Genomic DNA, 23080 nt, shown 5'->3' with positions numbered 1-23080 from the left:
TCGCGTCCGCGGCCCGGGCCCGGGGGTGGGGGGTGATCGCCACGCGCGCGAGCCGCATCCACACCGCAGCCCTCCGGGCCCAAGGCGCGGGGCGCGAACCCTGGGCCCCGCTGGCCCGCACGCGCCGCGTCCCTGCGTTCGGAGCGCGCGGGGCGGCGCCGCCGGGGCGGGGCGGGCCGGGGCGGGCCGGGGCGGGCGGGGCGCGCCGGCCGCCAGCGCAGACGGTACCGCGCCTGGAGCCGCCGCCGCCGCCGGGTGAGTCCGCGCCCCGCGGGGAGCGCTCGGGCCGCCGCGCTCGGCGCTGGGCTCCGCGAAGCCCGGGGACCCGCGCCCGGGCCACCGCGACCCCGACCCCTGCGTGCCTCGGGCTCCGCGTGTGTGCAGTGGGGCGGCCGCGCGCGGGGCCGGGTGCGCGGCGGCCCCTGCTCCGCCTTCCTGCGCGGCCTCCCGGGGACGCGGCCGGGGCTTCGGGGCCCCAGGGCGGCCAGGGCACGGCCCCTGCGTGCCGGGCGGCGGGGAAGATGGCGCCGGGCACCTGTGCCCTTCGGGCCGCGCACCTGCGGGAGGGCCGGGGCAAGGCTCCATGACGGGACGCGCGGAAAAGTCCGGAACAGGAACTTGGCTGCGAGCCGGGCGCGGCTGCCGGCCCACACCTGTGCACGCCCCCGCGCAGGTGCCCCCTGCCCAGGGGCGCCCCCTACACCTCGCGGGCTTGGCGCTGGAACCCGGGCAGGGTCCCTGGGGCCACGCCGGCCTCGCGGGGGGCTTGGGGGACGGCGGCGCGGGGGTCGGACCGCCCGCCGGGCGCGGCCGGGACAGGCCTGGAGCCCCTGATGGGGGTCGCTTTGCAAACCTGACTTCCTGGAAGGAGCCGCCGGCTGTAACTTGTCTCACCGGCTGCGCGCTCCAGCTCCCTGGGACGGGGGCCTCCGCGCGCCCCCTCTAGGAAGGGGGAAGGACTCCCAAGGCTGAGCGAAGTCTGGGCCGCCCAGCCACGAGCCCAGAGCCTTTTTTGGAAGCTGAGTAAGCGCCAGGCCGTCCCTGCAGCCGCCTTCCAGCTCTGCTGCCGCGCCTGTCTGAGGCTTAGTTTGGCCGATCTGTAAAATGGGCTCCCCAGGTCTCCCGGTGAAGAACGCACGGAGCAGGTGTGTGTTCTTGACGAAGCTGCTTTTTCTTGATTGTCTTTTAAAGATGTATTTTTATTTATTTGAAAGGCAGAGTTAGAGAGGTCTTCCATCCACTGGTTCACTCCCCAGATGGCCACAACGGCTGGAGCTGGGCTGATCAGGAGCCAGGAGCTTCTTCCAGGTCTCCCACGGGGGTGCAGGGGCCCAAGCACTGGGCCGTCCTCCACTGCTTTCCCAGGCCATTAGCAGGGAGCTGGATCAGAAGTGCAGCAGCCGGGACTCGAACTGGTGCCCATCGGTGCTGCAGACAGCTTAACCCACAGCACCAGCCCATCCTGTTTTAGGAGCCGATTCAGCGCCTCCTTAGCTCTGGGATAAGCTCTCGTGGGTGGTGCCAGTGTCCCCGGCCCTCCCAGGAGAGGCAGCGGTGAGTCCTTGGCTGGGCCTGCATCCCAGTCTCCAGGGCTGGGGCAGGTGCACACACCTGGTTGCACTTGGCCGTGGCTCTGCTCCTGCCCCCAGTTCTGGGGGTGCATGCCCCGCTGGAGGAGTCCCCAGGTGGTCTGGGCGCCCGTGGCCATAGACGGGCGCCTCCTCTCAGGCCACCGGGATTGCAACATGGCGGGGTCCCAGGCGCACCCGCTCTGCACCCCGCAGTCGGGTTCCATTTCCACTTCCCGGGGCGTCGCAGTGGGTGTGAGATGCTGCCGGTGAAGCCCTGCCAGGCCTGGGCCCCAGGGCGCCGGGGCTGTGGCACGCTCGGCGGTGCCGGCTTCGCAGTCTGGCCAGGGTTGGGTTTTATGGGTCTTCCTCACTGTGCTCTGATGCGTCCAGGGGACGGGCTGCGGGCTGGGGTGCCTAGTCCGAACGCCCTGCTCACGTGAGCACCCCGTGGTGTCTGCGGTGGCTTGTCCTTTGGCGGGAATGTTTCCCCAAGCACCAGGGATGTGGGGCTTCCCGCGGGAGTAGCAGGTCACTGGAGTGACACACTTAGCGCCATCCCTGTGGGCAGCTGACTTCTTATCCTTTGCTGCTTGAGCCCATTGCCACCACCTCTGAGGAGTCCTCCATGATTGCCCCCTCCTCGGCCCCTTGCTCTGCTGTCCTTAGGATGCAGAGCCTGGGTGAGGTCATCCTGGTCCTTGTGTGCTCGGACCTGGCCTGCCAGCTCCCGGAGACAGGCAGCTTCCAGTGAGCGGTGGGGTCCGCTGGACTGCACGGGGATGGGGGGCTGCCAGCGACCGTCCCGGCTGCCTCTCTGGAGAGCCGGGGGGAGGGGGCTTGGAGGGGACCCCGGCGGGTGGTGGCCTCGCCCCTCCCTGGACAGCATCCTGTTTCTGGGTTCTGGCCGCCCCTGCTGTGGACACACAGGAGTCCGGCCGTTTTCCTCTGCTTAGGACGATCGCCGGCCCCCAGGAAGCCCGCGGTGGGTGGGAGTGCATGGGGGGTGGCGCATGTAGCTGCCTCCCGGACGCCCCCTTGTTCTGGTGCTGGCTAGGGGGGCTGGGCCCTGGGAAAGGCACACAGGTGCGCACGTGGGTCCCAGCCCGCACTCCTCGGTGGCTCTGAGCTGCCAGGGAGGCCCCAGGGCGGGCACAGGAGGCAGCTGCTGTCCTCAGTGTCAATATTAGGATGTGACAACGCAAAGCAGCCCTGGGCCCTGCCAGGCACTGCACAGCGAGCCTCTTTCTCTGAGGATGCGCCAGGACTCCGCACGCTGTTCCCAGACCCGAGTGGCAGAGGAAGGCCCCCGGGGGCTCTGCCGAGGGCCCTGGGACTTCAGGGGCAGGAGCCAGGGTTCCCGAGACGACATCGCTCGGGTGTGTCCATGGCCTGGGCTGAGGCGAGCGGGAAGCGGCTGCTGGATGAGGGGTGTGTGGAGATTCCCCACGGACAGACTGGGCTACGCCCCTCCCTCTCCAGGCCGGCGAATGAGCCCTTGTGAGCACTTAGTGTATACAGTGCATACAGCAGCCGCCTTCTCAGGGCTGTGCCTTGTGCAGGTGGCGCCGAGGCCCCGCGGGGGTGGTGCCCAGCCCCGAGCCCCTGCCCTGCGAGCCCAGCGCCCGGCTCACCAGCCCCGAGCCCCTGCCCTGCGAGCCCAGCGCCCGGCTCACCGCAGCCCTGCTCCGCGCCCCTTGGCTGAAAGCTGCCCGGTGCTCGGGTCCTTGCTCTGCAGAGGCCACGCAGGCTGCAGGCCGGCCGGGGCAGACACAGGTAAACACGGACAGGACCATAATGGGCCAGGTGCCCAGCCCCGCGGTTGACCCAGGGCGCTCAGCGGTGCCGAGTGGCAGTCAGTTCTGTCCTGGGAGGGGAAGGATTGGGGTGTAGGGAAGGGCGGGGTGATGCCCGTGGGGAGCCCCAGAACCTAGGGAGGCAGGACAGAGACCTTGGCCCTGGGCTGCCTCTCTGGGTGCCTTGCGCAGCAGGTGCAGCTCATAGCCTCAGGCCCAGCGCACCTGAAACACCTGCTGCAGGGCCCTGGCCCTCGGCCGCCCGGCGTGGTGCTGGGGACGACAGGTGCCCCTTTCCGGGCTCGTTTCAAAGGCAGTCAAGACAATGATTCGTCTGGTGGGTGTTTTGCTAACTGGGTGCAGGAAAGGGTGAACCAGAAACTCTCCCCAGCTCCTGTTTTACAGAGGAGCAGTCGAGCCCAGAGTGGCTCGGGAACTCGGGGTCCAGCCGGTGCCCCCAGGAGCTGGGACATGGGTGGGCCCAGCCCCATCCTGGGGTGGGTGGCTGGGTGCTGGCTCTGGTTTCTTCCATAAGGGAGAGACAGGCACACACCCAGACCCTCGGGGCCTCAACTCCACGGTGCCTGGTGAAATGGAAACCGAAACCTCGGCCTCCCCAGCGGGCGCTGTGCTCCACCCCACACAGGCGCACCTGCAGGAGGTACAGGACAGCTGGCGCCCGAGAGCAGCCGCGCCTCGGCTCAGAGCCCCCGGAGGGTTTCAGGGCCTCCGCGCGTGCGTCCTAACTGCTATCCCACGGGCACGCCGGAGAGGTGCGGGGACCAGGCCACGCAGCGCACGGTCTCAGGCCACACACGTGTTGACTGCTGGGGCTCGGGCTGCCTGGCATCCGTCAGAGAAGGCATTGCACACGCTTGGTCCACGGGCGAAAGCTGGCGTCTGTCCCCCCCCACCCCGTGATTCCATTGCCCGGTTCAAAGGGGACACCCGAGTGCGCTCCGGGATCTTTCTCCGCGGTGTTTTGTTCCGCCGTAGCTGGGGGCCGTGAGCGTTTGCCTAAGGGACGACACTCCGCAGCCGGCGGACCTGCGGCTGCAGGGACACGGCAGCGGCTTCGGTCTTCCCCTCCTCGGCTCTGAGGGGTTAGTGCTGCCTCACCGGTCACTGCTGCCCTGGGCTATCCTGGGGGCCCCGCCCCCCCACAGGTGGGTTTACAGAGCAGGAGGCGGAGACACAGTTGTGTGCCTTTCCTGCGGCCCCCCGAGGCCCCCTCCCTCCTGCTCGGTGCCTCACCTGCCGGGCAGCGACCAGCCTGCCGCAGCACACGGGAGAGGAGAGGCAAGAGAAGGGCGTTCAGTGGGAAAAGTCTGAAATCTGAGTAGGCGTGGCCTTCGGGAGTCATGGGAAGTGTGTGCTATGAAGAAATGATGCGCACAATTGATTTCACAATTTTTGATCCAGAACTGAATTTTAGCTTCATTCTTGCGTGATCTTTCCTTTTTTAAAGATTTTATTTATTTGAGAAGTAGAATTACATAGAAAGGGAGACAGAGAGGTCTTCCATCTGCTGGTTCACTCCCCAAATGGCCACAATGGCCGGAGCCAGGAGCTAGGAGCTTCCTCTAAGTCTCCCACGTAGGTGCAGGGGCCCAAGGACTTGGCCATCTCCTACTGCTTTCCCAGGCCACACAGAGAGCTGGATCAGAAGCGGAGCAGCCAAGACTTGAACTGGCGCCCACATGGGATGCCCACACTGCAGGCGGCGGCTTTACCCACCGTGCACAGCGCCGGCCTCCAGGGCGCTGGTTTTGCATTTGCTTGCTGGCCCGCAGAGGGGCCAGGGTGAGGCGGGGCCTGCAGTCAGACCTGAGCAGCTCCCTGCAGGGGCGTGGCAGTGGGATGTGGCGTTGTGCTGAGAATCAGGGCAGCCATGGGACTGGAACTCTGCTTGTCTCGTGGGGGTCAGGAGGGCTTCTCGGAGGGGGCAGCATTTGTGCCCCAGTCCGGGTGGGAGTTTGCTGGACACTGGCCGTGAGGAAGCTTGGGCAGAGGCCTGGGGGCCACAGCGGGGACCTCAGACCAGCCACTCCGGATGCCATTCTTGGCTTCCGTCTGTACCCGGGGCCAGTGTCCTGCCCCGCGGAGGGCCGAGCTGCGGCTGGGCACTTGCAAGGGCGGGGGGGGGGGCTCTCAGGACAGACGCCCCGCCCAGTCCCGGGGCCAGGTGCCAAGCGGCTGCTTCCGTCCGGGGCGGAGTGCAGGGCACACTGGCGTTTCAGGCCTCAGAACAGGCTGTTTCTGAGTTCGCTCCTGAAGGCGAGAACGCGGCCTGTGTCCCGCCGTTGCCGGGCCAGCGTGTGTGGAGGCTGGCGGTGGCCTTCGGCTCTGCCCCGCGGCGTCCCCATCTGTGACCTGGGCGGACGCTGTCTCCAGGGGAGGCCTGCACCCTCGGGATGGAGGGGAAGGTGGCTTCTCCGGGAGCATGGCCACGCTGAGGTCCCAGCGGCCTGGAGTTGTGCACGAGGGACTCGCCCTGGGCTCAGCCTGTACCTGGGTTCAGGTGCGTCAGGCCAGCACCTGTGTGATCCCAGGCGCCAGCCAGCAGGGCTGTGCTGCAGGGGTGGGACTGAGGGGCCGAGCGCCAAGTCCCTCCTGAGGCCGGCGTGGGGCACAGCGTGCTGCCCGCTGATGGCCTGGGGAGGTGGCGGAGGATGGCCGAGTGCTTGGACCCCTGTGCCCACGTGGGAGACCATGGTGGGGGGCCTGGCTTCAGCCTAGTCCAGTCCTGGCTGCTGTGGCCATTTGAGGAGTGAGCCAGCAGGAAGATCTGTCACTCTGCCTTGCGAATAAATACATCTTTTTTTTAAATAGGTTTTTTTTTTTTGCTTAAGTAAAACTTTTTTAAATTATTTTTTTTGACAGGCAGAGTGGACAGTGAGAGAGAGAGACAGAGAGAAAGGTCTTCCTTTACTGTTGGTTCACCCTCCAATGGCCATTGCGGCCGGCGCACCGCGCTGATCCGAAGCCAGGAGCCAGGTGCTTCTCCTGGTCTCCCATGTGGGTGCAGGGCCCAAGGACTGCACTCCCAGGCCATAGCAGAGAGCTGGCCTGGAAGAGGAGCAACCGGGACAGAATCTGGCGCTCTGACCGGGACTAGAACCCGGTGTGCTGGCGCCGCAAGGCAGAGGATTAGCCTATTGCGCCGCAGCACCGGCCAAAACTTTTTTTTTAAGACTTATTTATTTGAAAGGCAAACTTACAGAGAGGCAGAGAGAGAGAGAGAGATCTTTTGTCCGCTGGTTCACTCCCCAAATGGCCGCAACGGCTGCAGCTGCGCCGATCTGAAGCCAGGAGCTTCTTCTGGGTCTCCCATGCAGGTGCAGGGGCCCCAAGCACTTGGGCCATCTTCCACTGCTTTCCCAGGCCATAGCAGAGAGCTGGATCAGAAGTGGAGCAGCTGGGACTCGAACCATTGCCCTTATGGGATGCTGGCGCTGCAGGCGGTGGCTTTACCCACTACATCACAGTGCTGGCCCCAGTAAATAGTTCTTTAAAAAAGAAATTTATTTTTCTTCCCCTCCCTCTCAACCTTCTGCCCACTTATTTCTCCATCACTTATGGAAACTTCGCTGTTCTGGGCCACCCCAGAATTCAAGCTCACAAAAGAATTACTTGGTACAAACTAGGGTCCCTCCCACGCCCTCTCCTCTGAGCGGCTCTGTTTACCAAACAGGAAGCAGGAGTTACAAACTGTCCGCTCCTCCTGGGTCCCTGCAGCGGCTGGGTTGTTGCAGGTGGCCAGGTGCCTGTGTGGGACGCGGAGAGACACTGCCCAGGTGGCCTGGAGAGGTGAACTTGCTGGCGCTGGGCTGCAGAGCGGGCTGCCCCAGGCTGCTGCTCCGGCTCCCTTGCCGGGTGTTGATTCTGTTTGGGCAGGAGTAAGCCACAGTGTAGCTTGCAGCCTGGCGGGAGGCAGTGCCACAGGAGATGGCTCAGAGAGGGCTGGTGACTGACCTGCGGTCACACAGCAGAGGCAGAGCTGGGGCCGGAAGCCCAGGCTACAAGGGCGGTGGGGCTCGCTGACCACGCTGCAGGCACGTTGTGTCCCCTCGCCCTCATTCGCGGTCCAGGGCCAGGCTGGGGACCAGGGAGGTGCGGTGGGAAGCTCTGAGAAGGCTGGGGACCAGTTTCTCAGCCGGGTCCGCCCCGCCGAGCCTCCCTTGGTCCCAGTCTGTCCCCTTCCACTCCCGTTTGCCCCTCTGTGAGGTGAGAATCCTGCAGGCTTGGCTTCAGCAAGACGGGGTGCGAGGTGGGCTTGAGGGTCCCCACCAGGGCCTCGTCCCCCGCCCCCGGCAGAGTTGCTGCAGTCTGGGCCCCTCTGCTGGCCTTGACCTCGGGAGGGAGCCGGCCTCTGCCCGCTCCCCCGGGAGCTGTGGAGCCCTCCATGCAGGTGCCCGCAGGCGTGGGGGTAGCGCCACCCCTGATTTGCATCCGACCTCTGGGTGAGGCTGGGCTCCTGGCCGGGGCCGGTTTTTCCACTGAGTGTAGGAGGGGCAGCATGGGCCCCGCACCCCCACCCAGGAGGGCACATGGATGGGCAGAGGTTCCACCAGCAAACAAAGGGTTTTCAACTCCTCGTTTGCAAATTTACTGGGGAAAAAAAAAACCCTCAAGCTGAAAACCAGCTCAGTCCAGTTTCCCGGAGCTGCAGCTGCAGAGACCTGGGGGCGAGGCCTCTGGCGATGCCTTTGTGCAGCAAACATCTGCCTGCTCTGGGGACAGGGATGCGCACTGTGGCTCCTAGTAGCTGCTACCCCGGGGGCGGCCCAGTGGCCACAGCCCCTTGGACAGGTCCGTTGACTGGCCCAGACACCCAGCACGCGTGTTCCCGGGCTGTGCTCTAAGCCGTGGTGGGTTGGAGGCAGAGACTGGGGCTGTGGGAACCCCCGGGAGGACCCCAGGCAGATGTGATTTGAAACTCAGAATTACACAGAGAGAGGAGGAGAGGCAGAGGAGAGGCAGAGGAGGGAGGGAGGGAGGGAGGGAGAGAGAGAGAGAGAGAGAGAGTCTTCCATCTGCTGGTTCACTCCCCCAGTTGGCCGCAACAGCCGGAGCTGTGCCAATCCGAAGCCGGGAGCCAGGAGCTTCCTCTGGGTCTCCCACGCAGGTGCAGGGGCCCAAGCGCTTGGGCCATCCTCCACTGCCCTCCCAGGCCATAGCAGAAAGCTTGATTGGAAGTGGAGCGGCTGGCTCTCAAACGCACCCATGTGGGATGCCAGCACTGCAGGCGGTGGCCTAACCTGCTAGGCCACAGTGCCGGCCCCCCACCAAGTTCTTCGGAATTTCGTTTCCAGGAACTCTTTGAAGGACGCCCGTGGACCTTCACGGCTGCAGAGGCGCCCGGCTCGTCGGCCTCCGACGCTGGGCCTTCTCCTTCGGCATTGGCTGAGGTCCTGAGGGTGCGGGGTCCTGCCCTGCTGCCTCGTCCCCCCCCCCCCGCCCCCAGCAGTGGGGAGGGCCAGGGACAGAGAAGTCAGCCTCTGCTGGCGGAGAACGGTGGCCCCGCCAGCGCGCCTGGCGCTCCCTGGGACCCGGGAAGAGTACTCGCGTTCTCACGGACGACCCCGCCTGGTGGTCAGAGGTGTTGCGGGGCAGGTGCTCTCCGCAGGTGGGGGCCCCTCCCCGCGCGCTCTGCGCCTGTGGGGAAGGTGGCGTTCGGCAGGTGGGGGTTCTTTGTGGCCTGCAGGGCTGTGTTTATGCCTCTGATCCCTCCAGCCCCTCCTGCTCTCCTAGGGGCCTAGAAAGGGAGCAGACATCAGCATCTGGGCGCCTCAGGAGGCTGGGCAGCCGGCTCGCTCTCAGAGTTCCGGGCATTTCTTTTCCTTCCCTCCCACGCTAGGAGGGAGACCAGGGCTGTCCTGGGAGCTTTCTCTCAGGCTGTCGTGGGCACCCACCTGCACGGCACGCGTTTCCCGTGTGCTGTTGGGAACCTGCCTGGAGCGAGCCCCACGACCCCGGCGGTCACCTCCGTGTCCCTGGGAGCCCCTGCCTGGTGTTGGCATTTCCAGCCGTCCCCCTTCCTTGGATGCTAAAGCCAACAGTGAGTGCAGGTGTCTGTGCCAGCCTCAGGGACCCCCAGGGAGGCGCCCCTGGCCTGGGGGTGGAGGAACTTGGCTCTTCTCCTCCTCGGCTGAGTCGTGAACGTCCCTGAGCCCCAGGGTCCTCTTTGAGCCAGGCAGCAGTGACGTGGTGGGAGGGCCCCGGAAGTGAGGAAGTGCAGGTGCAGGAGACCCCACAGGTGTCGCTGCAAGAAAATGAGTTGGGGTACAGGTTGTGCAGCCCGAACCCAAAGACCTGAAATGGTGCAAACTTTGAAACTTGGGGTGCCCGGGTGATGCCACAGCCTGCTGGCTCAGAGGGTGCACATTTCATGCACACAGTCACCCTGAGTGTCGCGTGAATTACAGGCTGTGTGTCCGAGGCGCGTGCGACACAGGTGGACTCTGTGTGTGTGGGTCCCATCCCCTGTGGAGGGCAGATAGGCCGAAATCTGAACACATCCCGAGTCTGCGATGTCCGGGGCCTCGGGACACGGCCGCCTTCCCCTCCTGCGTTCGTGGGCTTGGAGGGGGTTTCTTCGTTCACTGCCCAGCAGCCGGCGGCGGGCGCTCGCCATCAAAGCCGGTCCACCGCTGAGGAGACGGTGGAGTGGCTGACGGCGCCCCCGGGCGGACCCAGGCCTCGTGGTTCCGTGTCGCATTAGCGCCACTGTGCTTGCTCTCAGGCTGCTCAGCCCAGTGTGGGACAAAGGACGCGGCTGTGCCGCAGGCTGCTGCGCCACCGTCACCCTTCCCGACGTGGGGTCCCAGCTGTTGCTCCCTGGAGGGCCTTGCCGCGGGGAATGGCGCACCAGGCTTGGCCGAGTGTGGCCTGGGGCGAGGTGCTGGGCCCTTGGTCCCCAGCGTGGTGATGCGACAGGTGGCGGGCTAGGGCAGGTCCCTGGGCCCCAGCCGTGGGCAGGCACTAGCGGGGTTCTCCAGGGACCCGGCTGGTGCTCGGGGACAGCTGTCAGAACCAGCAGGCCTGGCCCGAAGCGCTCCGGCTTCCGGTCGTGCCCGGGCTGGGCAGGGGCTGCGCCGAATCCTCCTTGCCTCGACGTGCCGGCCGCCCGTGTGGCGGGGCTCTGCACGCGTGCAGCGGAGGCCGCGTTGGCACTGCGCGGTGGCCCCCACGCGGGGCCGGACTCCGCCTCGGGGCCGTGTGGCGGGGGCTGCGGCAGTTCCGGCTCCACGCCGGCGTCAGCCCTCCCTCCCTTCTCCCACGTGGGTGCGGGGGCCCAGGCACTTGGGCCATCGTCTGCTGCTTTCCCGGTGCGTTAGCAGGGAGCTGGATGGGAAGTGGAGCAGCCGGGACTCGAACCAGTGGGTAAAGGAAGCACAGGAGGGGTCGCGGCGGAAAAAGCGCAGAACCACCCCAAAGGCAGCGGGGGCCTTGTCAGCCAGGCTCGGGGCAGCGGAGGGAAGAGGCTGTGAGCCCGGGCCTGCAGCCACGCCGCGTCGCGTGCACGCGTCCAGACAGGCCGGGGAGAACCAGCAGGCCCCGACTCCTTCCTCGTTTCCTCACCCACCACAGCTGTGCTGTTCCCAGCCGGGAGGCCGAGGCCCTGCCGCGGAGCTGGCTCGGCGCCCGCTGCTGGCGGTGGGGCGGGGCTCTCCGGTCGGCGCCTGGCTTCGGCCGCCTGCACTTGGGCGCGGAGAGGCAGAGCCACCTGCCCAGAGGCGCACGGCCCGCGTGGGGCAGGACTAGCACGGGGTGGCCACCTCTCCTCACCGTCCCGAGCCTGGCCAATGCCCCTGGTCAGCTTCAGCGAGGCCTGGGGAGCTGATGCTGTTGGGCTCGGGGGGAGGCGGACAGACGTGGGGCGGGCGGCGTGCACCGGGTCGGCCCTGGCTGGAAGCCTGGCGCTCCCTGGGCTCCGTGCCGTGGGCAGTCTGCAGTGACAGCCTTCACAGGAGAAGGGACTTGGTGCTGGCTCTGGGGGACACAGGAGGGCAGAAGGTTGAGCTCACCTCCAAGGCCTCTGGCCCCGGGCCCCAATGTTACAACATCCTGGGCTCCCGTAACCTTCTTGTCTTTTCTCCCCAGAGATGTCTGAAGTCAGACCTGGCTCCTGGGACCTCTTCCAGGAAGGCCTCCTGGATGAGCAGGCCCCAGAACCTCTGTTGACGGCGGAAGTTCCCAGCCTGACCCGCCCCATGGAGGAAGGGGACGTGGACCCTACAGTGGACTTGGCTCTCATGGAGTGCCTCGAGGGCAGGTGGGTGCTAGTGGCTTTGTGGGGGAGGGGACTGCTGCAAGTGGCCCACCCAGTGGGGCTGCAGAGACGTGCCCTGGCCAGCAGCTTGGCAATGCACCTGCTCGGCTCTGGTCCCAGATCTCAGATCCCAGGGGGACCCTCGGCTTCCAGATGTCCACACCCGAGATGGGGCACGGCACTGGCCATCAGAACGGCTCAAGTGGTCAGCCTGGGGAGCTGGACGGAGGCCAGGGTGGCCAGCAGCGTGCGGAAGGCCTCTGAGGGACACGAATCTAGACTTAGAAAACCTGAAATTCCAGAGAGGGCCCGAGGAGCCACTGAGGGGGGGGAGGGGTTCTTCCTAGGCCTGACGGGGCCCCGGGCAGCAGGGGGCCCTCAGCCCAGCCTTCCCACTGGCCTGCTGGTGCTGCCCCCCTTGGGGCTGGGCCCTCAGCCAGAGTCGGCTCCAGGGCTCTGGGATGGGGCTGGTCAGCGGCTGCCCCCCGCCAGCCCTGGGGCGGTGATCTTACCTCCTGGTGACAGGGTCAGGCGGGTCCTCATTTGCCAGGGGATGGAGGGGTGGGGCTGTGGTGCACCTGAGCGCCCGGGACTTCCCAGCAGGGCCGTGCTCACTGGGATGGAATGTGGGGCGTGCGGGAGGGGTCCTGGTTTCGGTCTGCACGTGCACACCCACCACATCACTCAGGGACTTGTTTAGAGAAGGGCCCCTGAGTGGGGCCTGTCAGCCACTCCCTCCTGAGGGGTGATGACAGGGTGGTTTCAGGATGGGGACTCCGAGGGAGGCCAGCGGCTCAGCACCCTTGGCCACTGTTCCCGGGCCGTCCAAGGCGTGGAGGGAGAGCACTCATGCCCCTGCCCCCCCCACCAGGACGGCCACAAGGACTGCAGAGCTCTCCCCTCCCCCAGCCGGGCCCCCTCATGGTTCGTCCAGCAGAGGGGCCTTTAAGGAGTTGCCCTCAGAGTCCACCTGTGGCTGGGGTCTTGAGGACGTCCCGAAGGCGAGGCGGGAGCCCACTGCCAGCCCCAGGCCCGGGTGGGTGCGGCCTGCAGCCCTGCCTTCTCCCCAGTAACCAGGTGGCCCTGAGGTTGGCGTACATCGGTGACCAGATGGACCTGCACGTCCGGGGCCTCCACCTGGCCCAGCTGCCCAGCGTGGCCATGCACAGGTGAGGAGCCCACGCCTGACCCAGGGTTTTTCCACCTGGGAGGGGAGGGCCCTGGGCAGCAAGTAGAGACCTGGAATCAGCACAGGGCTGGGCCCCCAGGAAGCCATGGGAGGAACTGGCCTCAGCACCCCCAGGCGGGCCGTGAACCCTTAACCAGCCCCAGCCCCTGAGGGTGGCTCCTGGGTCCCCTGCCCCAGCCAGCTGACGGCACAGCCCAGGCGGTGGTAGATAGGGAGACACTGGCTGAGGAAGGCAGGCCCTCTGGGGAGAGCCGGGGGGTGGGGGGGTGGGGTGGGGTGGCTCCCTGCCCCGCGGGCCCCCAGCCCTGACCCTGCACTGTCTGCTTGTTCCCTTACAGCCTGGCCTTCGCCTACAGCCAGACGGGCTTCACGGGTGTTCTCGGAAGCGTGGGGCTCCACCTTGCCAGCCTCATAAAGCTCCGGAGCCCCTGGGTGAGAGCTTGAGGGGCCCCTTGGCGCTGCTTCTGCCTGTCCGGTCTGCCACTGTCCCCACCCCAGCCTGGTCCTGCAGGCCTCTGGGCTAGCTGGGTGCACGTAATCCTCAGACCAGACAGCTGCCACTCGGGGCAGCTCCCCTGACCAGCCTGCACGCCCACCCCCAGCCGGCCCGCCGGCCTCCCCTCCCCTCTCTCCCCGTTGTGGGTGAGGCGCCCCGTGTGGCTGGGCCGGGGCCTCACCTCCCACCTCGTCCACAGGCATCCCTGGAGCTGCCGCTGCTGCTGCTGCTGCTGCTGGGCGGGGGGCTGCTGCTCGTGCTGCAGTGAGGCCCCTCGGAGGGGCAGGGCTGGCCCCCGCCCCCCGCCAGCCCCCGGGGCCCTTGGCCTCGCCTGTCTTTTTAACTGAGCTGTTTCCTGACGATGCCGTTTTTATATTTAAACTCAGTGCTGGGACTGCTGAGCTTTCGTACCCCAGGTCTTGCTGGTTTTGTTTTTGTAAGATGAATTCCTGAACCTCCGGGCGTTACTGGCTAACAGCCCGCAGGCGCTGAGACCCAGCCCGCCAGGAGCAGGCAGTGGGGGGAGTGCTGGCCACACCCCCGTGGCTGCGGTGTCCACAGCAGAGAGTCTACTGGACTAGATCTCTCGGGGCCTGGGAGAGCGTAATAAAATGTTGGTTTCCAGCTGGCGTCCGGTCCTCCTTGGGGGCAGGGCAGCTGAGGCCTGCGGATGCCATCTTGGGATTCTGCATGACGGCTGGCAGCCTTGCCCCTTCCTGTCCTGCCCTGGTGCCCAGTCCACGGTTAGGGGTTATCTCCTGTGGGCCGCCAGCACCTTGCAGCAGGAACGGCTTGTGCAAAGGCCCTAGGGTGGGAGACAGGAGGACTTGCATCTGAGTGGCCTGTGGCCCCTGGCGGGGGTGGCCGGGGCCAGCTGCAGGATCCGGCACCTGTGACATCTTGCTAGTCCACTGCCGTCCGCGTGGCAGGACAGGCCTCCCAGTGTTGACACACACGACTCCTGAGCTGGTTGTCACCCTTGTCGGCTCCAGATTGCAAGTGGAAATGGCCCAGGGACGTAAGGGGCTGACGGAGCTGCCTCTGCAGGTGGCCTTGCTAGGGGAAGCCCACTGTCACCTCTGCGTCACCAGTTGCTCCCCAACCTCTGCAGAGAGGATGAGAGGCCTGTCCCTCCCAAGAACAGGGTGGAGACAGCACTGGTCACCCAGGGGCCTGAGTGCTAAAGCGTCCCACCATGGCAGCCACGTGGCCGACCCAGGCGGGGTGGACACTGACCATACCCTGGGGCAGAACAGCGACAGCCCACGGTAGTGGGGTGGGGGCGGGAGGGGCCCGGCCTGTGCGCTGTGCCGGATCAGAGACCCACGCTCCCTCCGCACACTGTGACCAAGACCCAGTCACCTTCCCAGTTCCTGGCCGTGCGGGACCTCTGGAGACCGAGAACGGGCAGGGTTCTCCAGGCGTGGGGCCCACAGATGTGGCAGCACAGGGCCAGTGGCCTGGGACCTAAAATGTCACCAGGATTTCTCCTCATGGCCCACTGTGGTGACCTCTGCGCTGTGCCAGCCTCTACCCACGCTCAGAGCCCACGGAGCACAGGCAAGGCTCCCAGGATGGCTGACGGGCCTGCCCGCCCCGCCTGTGGCCGACCCGCACTGTGAGCAGGCCTCTCGCCGCTTCCTCCCCACCTGTGGCCCGGGATGTCCGAGGGTGGGCTGATCCCGTCCAGGCCGCCACTGCCTCTCAGGTCCCCACATTGCCAGGCTCGCTCTGGGTTCTGTCCTCAGAGCTGTGAGCCTAAGTGCTTGCCCAGGCGCAGCGCTGCCAGAGGACCAGGCCATGGCTGCGGGAACTGGTGCCTCCCACGAGCTTTTAAACAATGAAGCAGGGGCCGCGCTGTGTGTAGGCCGAGCCTCTGCAGTGCCAGCCTCCCATGTGGGCACCGGTTCGAGTCCTGACTGCTCCACTTCCGATCCCGCTCCCTACTAATGTGCCCGGGGAAAGCAGCAGAAGATGGCTGGAGTCCCTGGGCTCCTGCATCCACGGGGGAGACCCAGAAGCCCTTGGCTTCAGCCTGGCCCAACCCAGGCAGTTGTAGCCATTTAGAGTGAACCAGCAGATGGAAGATCTCTACCTCTCCTTCTCTGTAACTCTTTCAAATAAATATTAAAAACACACACAAATGGCCGGCGCCACGGCTCACTAGGCTAATCCTCCGCCTTGCGGTGCCGGCACACCGGGTTCTAGTCCCGGTCGGGGCACCGATCCTGTCCCGGTTGCCCCTCTTCCAGGCCAGCTCTCTGCTGTGGCCAGGGAGTGCAGTGGAGGATGGCCCAAGTCCTTGGGCCCTGCACCTGCATGGGAGACCAGGAGAGGCACCTGGCTCCTGGCTTTGGATCAGCGCGGTGCGCCGGCCGCAGCACGCCTACCGCGGCGGCCATTGGAGGGTGAACCAACGGCAAAGGAAGACCTTTCTCTCTGTCTCTCTCTCACTATCCACTCTGCCTGTCAAAAAAAAAATAATAATAATAATTAAAAAACACACACACACACAAAGCAAGGGGATAAGCCACCTCCTGCAATGCCAGGGTCCCATATAGGCGCTGGTTCGAGACCCGGTTGCTCCACTTCCAATCTAGCTCCCTGCTAGTGCACCTAGGAGCAGCAACAGGTGGCACAAATGCTTGGGCCCTTGCCGATTCCTGCCTACAGCCCAGCCCAGGCCCAGCGATCGCAGCCATCTGGGGAGTAAACCAGTGGATGAAAGGTCTCCCTCCTTGCTCTGTAGCCTTACTTTTCAAATAAATCTTTAAAAAAAATGAAGCTCCCGGGGCAGTGAGTTTTGACTCAGGTCATGGTGAGAACTACACAAGACCTGCAGTTCTCGCCAGGCTGGGGGTGGGGTGGGGTGGGGAGCGTGGGGCACCTGGGGGTACTGCCCGCAACCAGTGGTGAGGGGTCGGGACACGGCATGCGCCCCCCCCCCCACTCCCCACAGGAAGGGTCTGCCTGACGCAGCGGCACTGAGACTGCAGGATGCGACACATCTACACAACACATCTGCAGACAAACTCGGAGATCTTGTTCACAACAAGGTTTCCTCTCTCGCTGGACACTGCACCGGTCCACGGCGCGAGCAGGGTGAGCTCTCCCGGGCCTGCACCGGATCTGGGCTCAGCGCACGACCGCAGACCACTGACTTGCAGCTTCCCCGCCTGGGGCCAGGACCCCAGCTCTCTCTTCCTGTGCACCCGTACACATCGCTCAAGGACCCTCGATGGCCAGGGCCAAGGCCACTGCTTTCCACCACCACAAACTCTGGCCCGTGAGTAATTGGACTTGCTCTCCCGGCTATCGAGTGCAGCTGAGAGGCCATAAGGCCGCCTGGACCCGGGGCCCAGGGATGGTGGGCCGCAGGCATGGAGGAGCCCCTCGGGCGCTGGCCAGGCTTGAGTCTGGGCTCCCCCACAAGCAGCATGGCCGCCGCCCTGGCAGACAAACACTTCTCAAGGGGGAGAGCGACTGGGTGTGCAAAGCCCACTCGTGTGCGTGCCTCACGGCGTGGCATCCAAAGCACCTGGCACACCATCACTCTGCAAACGCCTCCGCCGCCGAGAGGCCGGTGAGGAGAGCGGGCAGGCTGGCACAGCCCACCAGAGGCCCTGGCGGTCACCGCAGGGGCTCCACGGGGTCCGGGCCGGGGTCCTCGCTGGCCTGCAGCACGTCCACAGAGCTGTAGGACTTCCAGGCCTGCAGGTTACAGCTCTTCAGGATGGCTCCCAGCTGCTGCCCAGGGCCTACTTCGAACGTCCTGGGGAACTCGGTGCCCCTCTTCCGCTCGTATATGGCGTGCATCGTCTGCTCCCACCTCACCGGGGAGACCACCTGCTGCAGCAGCAGCTTCCGGATGTGCCTGGGGTGCGCGTACCTGTGCCCAGTGACGTTGGAGTGCACGGACACCAGCGGCTTCTTAATGTCGACGGTCTTCAACACCTGCGCCAGCGGCTCCAGCGCCGGCTCCATGAGGCGCGTGTGGAAGCCACCGCTGACCGGCAACATCTTGGTGCGCCGGAAGTGGTAGCGAGCGGCGTTCCTCTGCAGGAAGTGCAGCGCCTGTGGGACAGAGGCGGCGTGAGCGCGCGGCGCCGGCACAGCACCCAGGCCACCATGCCAGGGGCCCCTCTGGGGCACGACGCGCCCTCTCCAGGCAGCCACCCCCGTGTAACCCCACCCGTGACCACGAGGTGCACACCGGTGTTCCAGAATGTTCCAGGCGTCCTCCTGGCCCCAGCTGGGTGGGGACCACAGTGAGTCCCAGGGCCTGTGCCTTCACGCCTCATCGCTAAGACAAGCTCCGTACCCCAGCCCACAAGGCTGCCGGGAAGGGTGCGAGGGGGCAGCACTGGCTCCCCAGGACAGTCCTGCCACTCCTCCTGCTACTCTGTAATCCTCAAGGCAAAAATTCAGAAGGAAAATGCAAGCCCGGCTCAGCACGCGGGCCCAGTGCCGCCTCGCCCGTCTGAAGCCCCGCTCAGCACGCGGGCCCAGTGCCGCCTCGCCCGTCTGAAGCCCGGCTCAGCACGCGGGCCCAGCGCCACCTCGCCCGTCTGAAGCCCGGCTCAGCACGCGGGCCCAGCGCCGCCTCGCCCGTCTGAAGCCCGGCTCAGCACGCGGGCCCAGCGCCGCCTCGCCCATCTGAAGCCCGGCTCAGCACGCGGGCCCAGTGCACGAGAGCCCGGCTCAGCACGCGGAGCCCAGTGCACGAGAGCCCGGCTCAGCACGCGGGCCCAGTGCCGTCTCGCCCGTCTGGTTCTCTAGAGGAAACAGCCCCGCCCACAGGCCCGACACCTGCAAACCGCCTCATCTGCAGAGGTCTTCAAGATGGCAGACAGCAGTGTCCTCAGGTCACAGCCCGGCACCGGCCACGCCAGGGCCAGCTCTGCAAGCCACGTCTGGCCCCTCCCACAACCTGATCAGAGGCGAGGACGCACGCAGTGAGGGTGGCTCCCCGGGAGGCGGAGGGGCTTCAAACGGCCGCACTGGCAGCACGGTGGACGCTGCTCCGGCTTCCGGCTGGCCCTCCGCCGGCCCCCCGCCTCTCCTCAGGAAGCTGCCCTGCCCAGCCCCGCCTGCCCCGGGCCTGCCGTCTTGTTCCTGGTACCGGCTGTGACCCCGGGTTGTCGGCAGCAGCTGCCTGACCAATGGCTCAGAAGCAGCGAGTGGACGGGACAGAGCAAAGGAAATCCCTCAGGTGCAAAAACAGACACGCGGGAGACGCGGGGCAGAGCTGTCCAACAGCAGACAGCTCTTCGGGGTGGCACGGGGGTGAAGTCCCACTTCTGATGCCAACCTCCAGCTGGAGTGCCAGGTAGCTGTTAAAATCCCAGCCACTCCACTTAAAAAGATATTTATTTGAGAGTCAGAATTACAGAGAAAGGAGAAGAGAGAGAGGTCTTCCATCCACTGGTTCACTCCCCAAATGGCTGCAACGGCCAGAGCTGCGCCAGGCCGAAGCCAGGAGCCAGGGGCCCCAGCACTTCAGCCATCCTCCACCACTTCCCCAGGAGCACTAGCAGGGAGCTGAATTGGAAGTGGAGCAGCCGGGTCTTGAATTGGCACTGGCATTGCAGGTAGAGGCTTAACCTGCTACGCCACAACGCCGGCTCCCAGCGGCTCCACTTCTGACCCATCCCCCAGTCAACGCATCTGGTAAGGCAGCAGCAGACGACCTGGGTGCTGGGCCCTGCCTTCCGTGTGGGAGAAATGCAGAGTTCTTGGCCCAGCCCTGGCTGTTGCAGCCAGCTAGGAAATGCACCAGCGTATACAAGATGTCTCACTCTGCCTTTCAAATAAATAAATACATCTGAAAAAAAAAAAAAAAAAAAAAACCAAACCAGCTCTCTGTTCTCTGAGGATGCAGCCAGGGGAGAGGCCCGAAGCCCAGAACAGACGAGGGAAGACTGAAGGCGCCCGGCTCGGCCGACGGGGCTGGGCGGCCTGTTCACAGCCCCATCTGTGCATCGTGGAGGGGCCGCCCTCTGCAGAGCCTGGTCCACCACGCACCCCCTGGCCTGCAAGTACCGCCTGCAGACCACGCCCAGCAGTGCCCGCTGCCTTCCTGGGGCCTCACACCCACCTCCAGGTGTCCTGCGACCACCCTGCAGTCAGGGAAGAGGTAGTTGGACACCTCGCACACGGGCTCCTCTATGCCCAGAGACCTGCAGTGCTCCCGGGCGTCCGCGCAGGCGAGGGGGAACTTGGACTGGCGCTGACCGAGCACCGACAGCATCCCGCTGGGGACAGCTTCGGAAGCCTCCTGCATGGCCTCCGCGCGGATCTTCACTGCGTACAGACCTGTCCAGAGAGGAGCACGGGCGACAATCAGGCTGCGCACGGCAGGCAGGGAGGCGGCTCAGGGGCAGTGCACGGCGCCCACTCTCATGCCTGGCGCAGAGGGGCACTGCCCTCGCCAAAGAGCAGGTGCTGTGTGTGGCGCTGTGCCTCTCTGTAACTCCACCTTTCAAATACATAAATAAGTCTTAAAAAGTTTAAAAATGCTGTAATTCTGCAAATCACGTACACGTGAACTACACATGGAGGGGCAGCCTTGTGGCACAGGGCATTACCCGACACCTGCACTGCTGCTCCAACTCCAGTCCAGGTCTGTGCTGTACGCCTGGCAAAGCAGCGGAAGGTGGCCCGAGTCCTCAGGCCCCTGCCATACACATGGGAGAGCCGGTGGAGTTCAGGCTCCTGGCTCTCCAGGCTCAGTGGCTTCACCCGGTGAACCACAGCGCCGGCCCGGAGCCACACACTGGCGACTGGGTTCAGCTTTTTCCTGGTGACTGAGGACTGCGGGGGCATTTCTGTGCACTCCCGCCCCTCTACTGCTCTTTCCTCCCCACGGGCGCTCAGCGGGCCGGCCGTACGGAGGTTCTGGGGCACAGGGCTAAAGTCCAGTACAAATGACAGGTTGCGTGCTGAGTGAGTGAAGAGAGCGTGTGGGGTTTGCTCCTTCGACTTGCTGGGCTTCCCATCAAACCCTGCGTTAACTCTGTGTCACCCTGGTCAGCTTGTCTCCCTGCCCGCCCAGAGAGAGGTCTTCCCATCTGCTGGTTCACTCGCCAAATGGCTATAACGGCCAGAGCTGGACAGATCCAAAGCCAGGAGCTTCTTCCGGTCTCCCATGCAGGTGCAGGGGCCCAAGCACTTGGGCCATCTTCCATTGCTTTCCCAGGCCATAGCAGAGAGCTGGATCAGAAGTGGGGCAGCCAGGACTCGAACCAGTGACCGGTCGGGTGCCGGCATCACAGTCGGAGGCTTAGCCTGCTGTGCCGCAGTGCTGGCCCCGACCTGACTTTTAGGCCACGCGTGCCTAGATCAGAATTATGCGCTCCTCCTGGCTTTGGTCAGCTCAGCTCTGACCACTGTGGCCATCTGGGGAGCGAACCAGAGGATGGAAGACCCCCCCCCCACCCCCCGGCTCTACTTCTCTCTGTAACTCTTTCAAATAAATAAAATAAATTAAAAAAAAAAAAATACCCTACTTGGGACACTGCTCATGGGAGTGGCTGGGTCCAAGCCCCAGTTCTGTTCCGACTCCAGCTCCCGATGGTGCACACCCTGGGCTGCAGCAGGGGCAGATCAAGTGCCTGGGTCCCCACCCAGGGGAGCCTGACGGAGGTCCTGGCTCCTGGCCTCAGCCTGGCCCAGCCCTGCTTGTCACGGGCATTTGGAAAGTGAGTCCGCGGGTGGAAGATCTTTGTCTTTCCCTCTCTCTCGTCTGCTTTTTAAATAAAATGAAAATAAATTAGAGGGAGTCAGTCTGTGCCGTTCCTCGCCTTACTTTAAGGAAAAACGTTTAACTGAAGTGGAACTGGTCTCTCGCTCAGTGAAACGCTCCGTTCCCTCCCTGGGGGCCAGCACTGGCGTGTGCAAGCAAACCACACTGACCAGCACGCGACTGCATGAGCTTAACGAAGGAGGAACCCCTAAGTGTCCCCCAGTGTTTCAGCCGTCCACCGCCCGAGTCCAGTCCCCAGCGAGCCCGGCAAGACCACGCCGCTGCACAAAACCGAGCCCTGCCTGCGTACCTTCAGAGAAGTCCATGGCTCCAGCAAACACCAGGGCTGCAAATTCTCCCACACTGAATCCAGCGGCGGCCACACAGTTCTCGATCACCTGCGTGACAGACAGACCAGTGCTGGGGGCGCAACTCGGAGGGCTTGAGGCTTCCGCGGCCACGCCCTGTCAAGCCCGCCTCCCGGTACCTGAGTCCACAGGGCGGCCCTGACCATCACTGTCCCCGTCACCAAGGGGGAACCTCCCCGGGAAGGGAGGGAGGGCCCGGACAACTCTGTCTCGTGGACCAGTCCAGCCTGGGGCTCCCCCGGTACCTGGGTACCTGAGTCCACAGGGCGGCCCTGACCATCACTGTCCCCGTCACCAAGGGGGAACCTCCCCGGGAAGGGGAGGGAGGGCCCAGACAACTCTGTCTTGCGGACCAGTCCAGCCTGGGGCTTCCCCGGTACCTGGGTACCTGAGTCCACAGGGCGGCCCTGACCGTCACCGTCACCAAGGGGGAACCTCCCCGGGAAGGGGAGGGAGGGCCCGGACAACTCCGGGGGCCCGGGGCCCGCCTGCAGCAGCTCAGACACCAGGAGTGGAGGTGAAGGCAGGAAGGGCCAGGCTCCGGGAGGCGCAGGAACTGCACTGCTTAGCTTGGGGGGGGGGGGGGCCGGACTTGGTCTTTCGCCTCTGGATGAGGGAGGGGCCGGGCCCACCCCGGGTGCGCTCAGCACGCAGCTGCCCTGCCCGGAACCAACGTCGCCATCGCCCAGCGCACCCCAGCGATTCCTCCATTCCCCCTCCTCCCGCCTCTACAAAACCACCGCACGCACTTCGCAAGGGGCTACCAGGGCGACAGGGACCGGAGTAACTGCGCCTTTAACGCTACAATCGAACGTCACTCCTGTCTGGGCAAAGCCGCCACCCGCAGTGCCCGCCTCCCACGTGGGCACCGGTTCGAGTCCCGGCTGCTCCACTTGCCGTCCAGCTCCCTGCTGTGGCCCGGGCAGGCAGTGGAGGATGGCCCAGGCCCTTGGGCCCCTGCTCCCGCGTGGGAGACCCGGAGGAGGCTCCCGCCCCCCGCCCCGCCGCGGGCCTCACCTCCGGCTGCAGGTGGTGGAGTTTCTCCACGGCGGCCAGCGAGGCCACGAAGATGGCGGGCTGGCAGTGCACGGTGCGGTCCAGGTCCTCCTGCGGCCCGTGCAGGCTCAGCGCCAGCAGGTCGTAGCCCAGCACGCGGCGGGCGGCGTCGTAGAGCTCGCGGACGCGCGGGAAGCCGAGCAGCCCGCGGCCCATGCCCACCTGCTGGCTACCCTGGCCGGGGAAGAGCAGCACGGAGCACTGGCCCGGCTCCCGCCGCGCCGCCGCGGCCCGGGGCTCCTCCGCCGCTGTCGCGTCCCGCAGCAGCGCCGCCACGTCCACGGCGCCGCCGCGCCACCCGGCACCCCAGCCGCGCGCCCAAGCGGCCCGCGCGACCCCGACGCTCATGGCGAAGCCCGGGGCCCACGCGCGTTACCGTGGTGACCGAGGCCCGACTGCGGCTGCGCGGCGCGGCGCGGTCCGCGGCGCACTTGCCCCCCGGGGCTCCTGGGAGCTGGAAGAAAGGTTCCGCGGCTGCTGGTTCCGCCCAGCGCGTGCTGGGGCCTGGAGTGACCCCGACGGCCGCCCCAGTCCCCCCAGCCGAACCCGGAACTGCGCTGTTCATGCTTCGGGCCTGGCTCTGCGTTC

General features: G+C 65.6%; 2 protein-coding genes across 4 annotated transcripts; one reads left to right on the top strand and one right to left on the bottom strand.

The window, feature by feature from the left end:
- The first annotated feature begins 211 nt into the window (after positions 1-211).
- Positions 212-16377, top strand: BIK (BCL2 interacting killer). Of its 3 annotated transcripts, none has more exons than XM_062202736.1 (5): positions 212-255; positions 11471-11642; positions 12710-12808; positions 13167-13260; positions 16284-16377. In XM_062202736.1, exons 2-5 carry the CDS (start codon positions 11473-11475, stop codon positions 16296-16298), a joined length of 378 nt encoding a protein of 125 aa, XP_062058720.1. In that variant the 5' UTR covers positions 212-255; positions 11471-11472; the 3' UTR covers positions 16299-16377. The 3 variants fall into 3 exon arrangements, with proteins under 3 accessions (XP_062058720.1, XP_062058718.1, XP_062058719.1); XM_062202734.1 differs by lacking the exon at positions 16284-16377 and adding an exon at positions 13524-13936; XM_062202735.1 differs by lacking the exons at positions 212-255; positions 16284-16377 and adding exons at positions 11103-11181; positions 13524-13936.
- Positions 16378-16585: 208 nt separating this feature from the next.
- Positions 16586-22840, bottom strand: MCAT (malonyl-CoA-acyl carrier protein transacylase). Its single transcript, XM_062202732.1, has 4 exons — positions 22454-22840; positions 21379-21466; positions 19422-19639; positions 16586-17398 (listed from the first exon to the last, which is right to left on the bottom strand). Exons 1-4 carry the CDS (start codon positions 22838-22840, stop codon positions 16955-16957), a joined length of 1137 nt encoding a protein of 378 aa, XP_062058716.1. The 3' UTR covers positions 16586-16954.
- Positions 22841-23080: the final 240 nt, after the last annotated feature.

Source organism: Lepus europaeus, chromosome 10 (assembly GCF_033115175.1).
Source record: "Lepus europaeus isolate LE1 chromosome 10, mLepTim1.pri, whole genome shotgun sequence".
Lineage (NCBI taxonomy): Eukaryota > Metazoa > Chordata > Mammalia > Lagomorpha > Leporidae > Lepus > Lepus europaeus.
This window is presented reverse-complemented; position numbering and strand designations above follow the sequence as displayed.

Bases quoted from the DNA above. Each gene is read 5' to 3' on its own strand.
- BIK (XM_062202734.1), top strand. From the start codon at position 11,473: ATGTCTGAAGTCAGACCTGGCTCCTGGGACCTCTTCCAGGAAGGCCTC. The intron at 12,809-13,166 runs GTGAGGAGCCCA...GTTCCCTTACAG, and splicing joins CCCAGCGTGGCCATGCACAG to CCTGGCCTTCGCCTACAGCC. The intron at 13,261-13,523 runs GTGAGAGCTTGA...CCTCGTCCACAG, and splicing joins TAAAGCTCCGGAGCCCCTGG to GCATCCCTGGAGCTGCCGCT.
- MCAT (XM_062202732.1), bottom strand. From the start codon at position 22,840: ATGAGCGTCGGGGTCGCGCGGGCCGCTTGGGCGCGCGGCTGGGGTGCC. The intron at 21,467-22,453 runs GTGAGGCCCGCG...TCTGTCACGCAG, and splicing joins TCCACCACCTGCAGCCGGAG to GTGATCGAGAACTGTGTGGC. The intron at 19,640-21,378 runs GTACGCAGGCAG...CTCTCTGGACAG, and splicing joins AGCCATGGACTTCTCTGAAG to GTCTGTACGCAGTGAAGATC.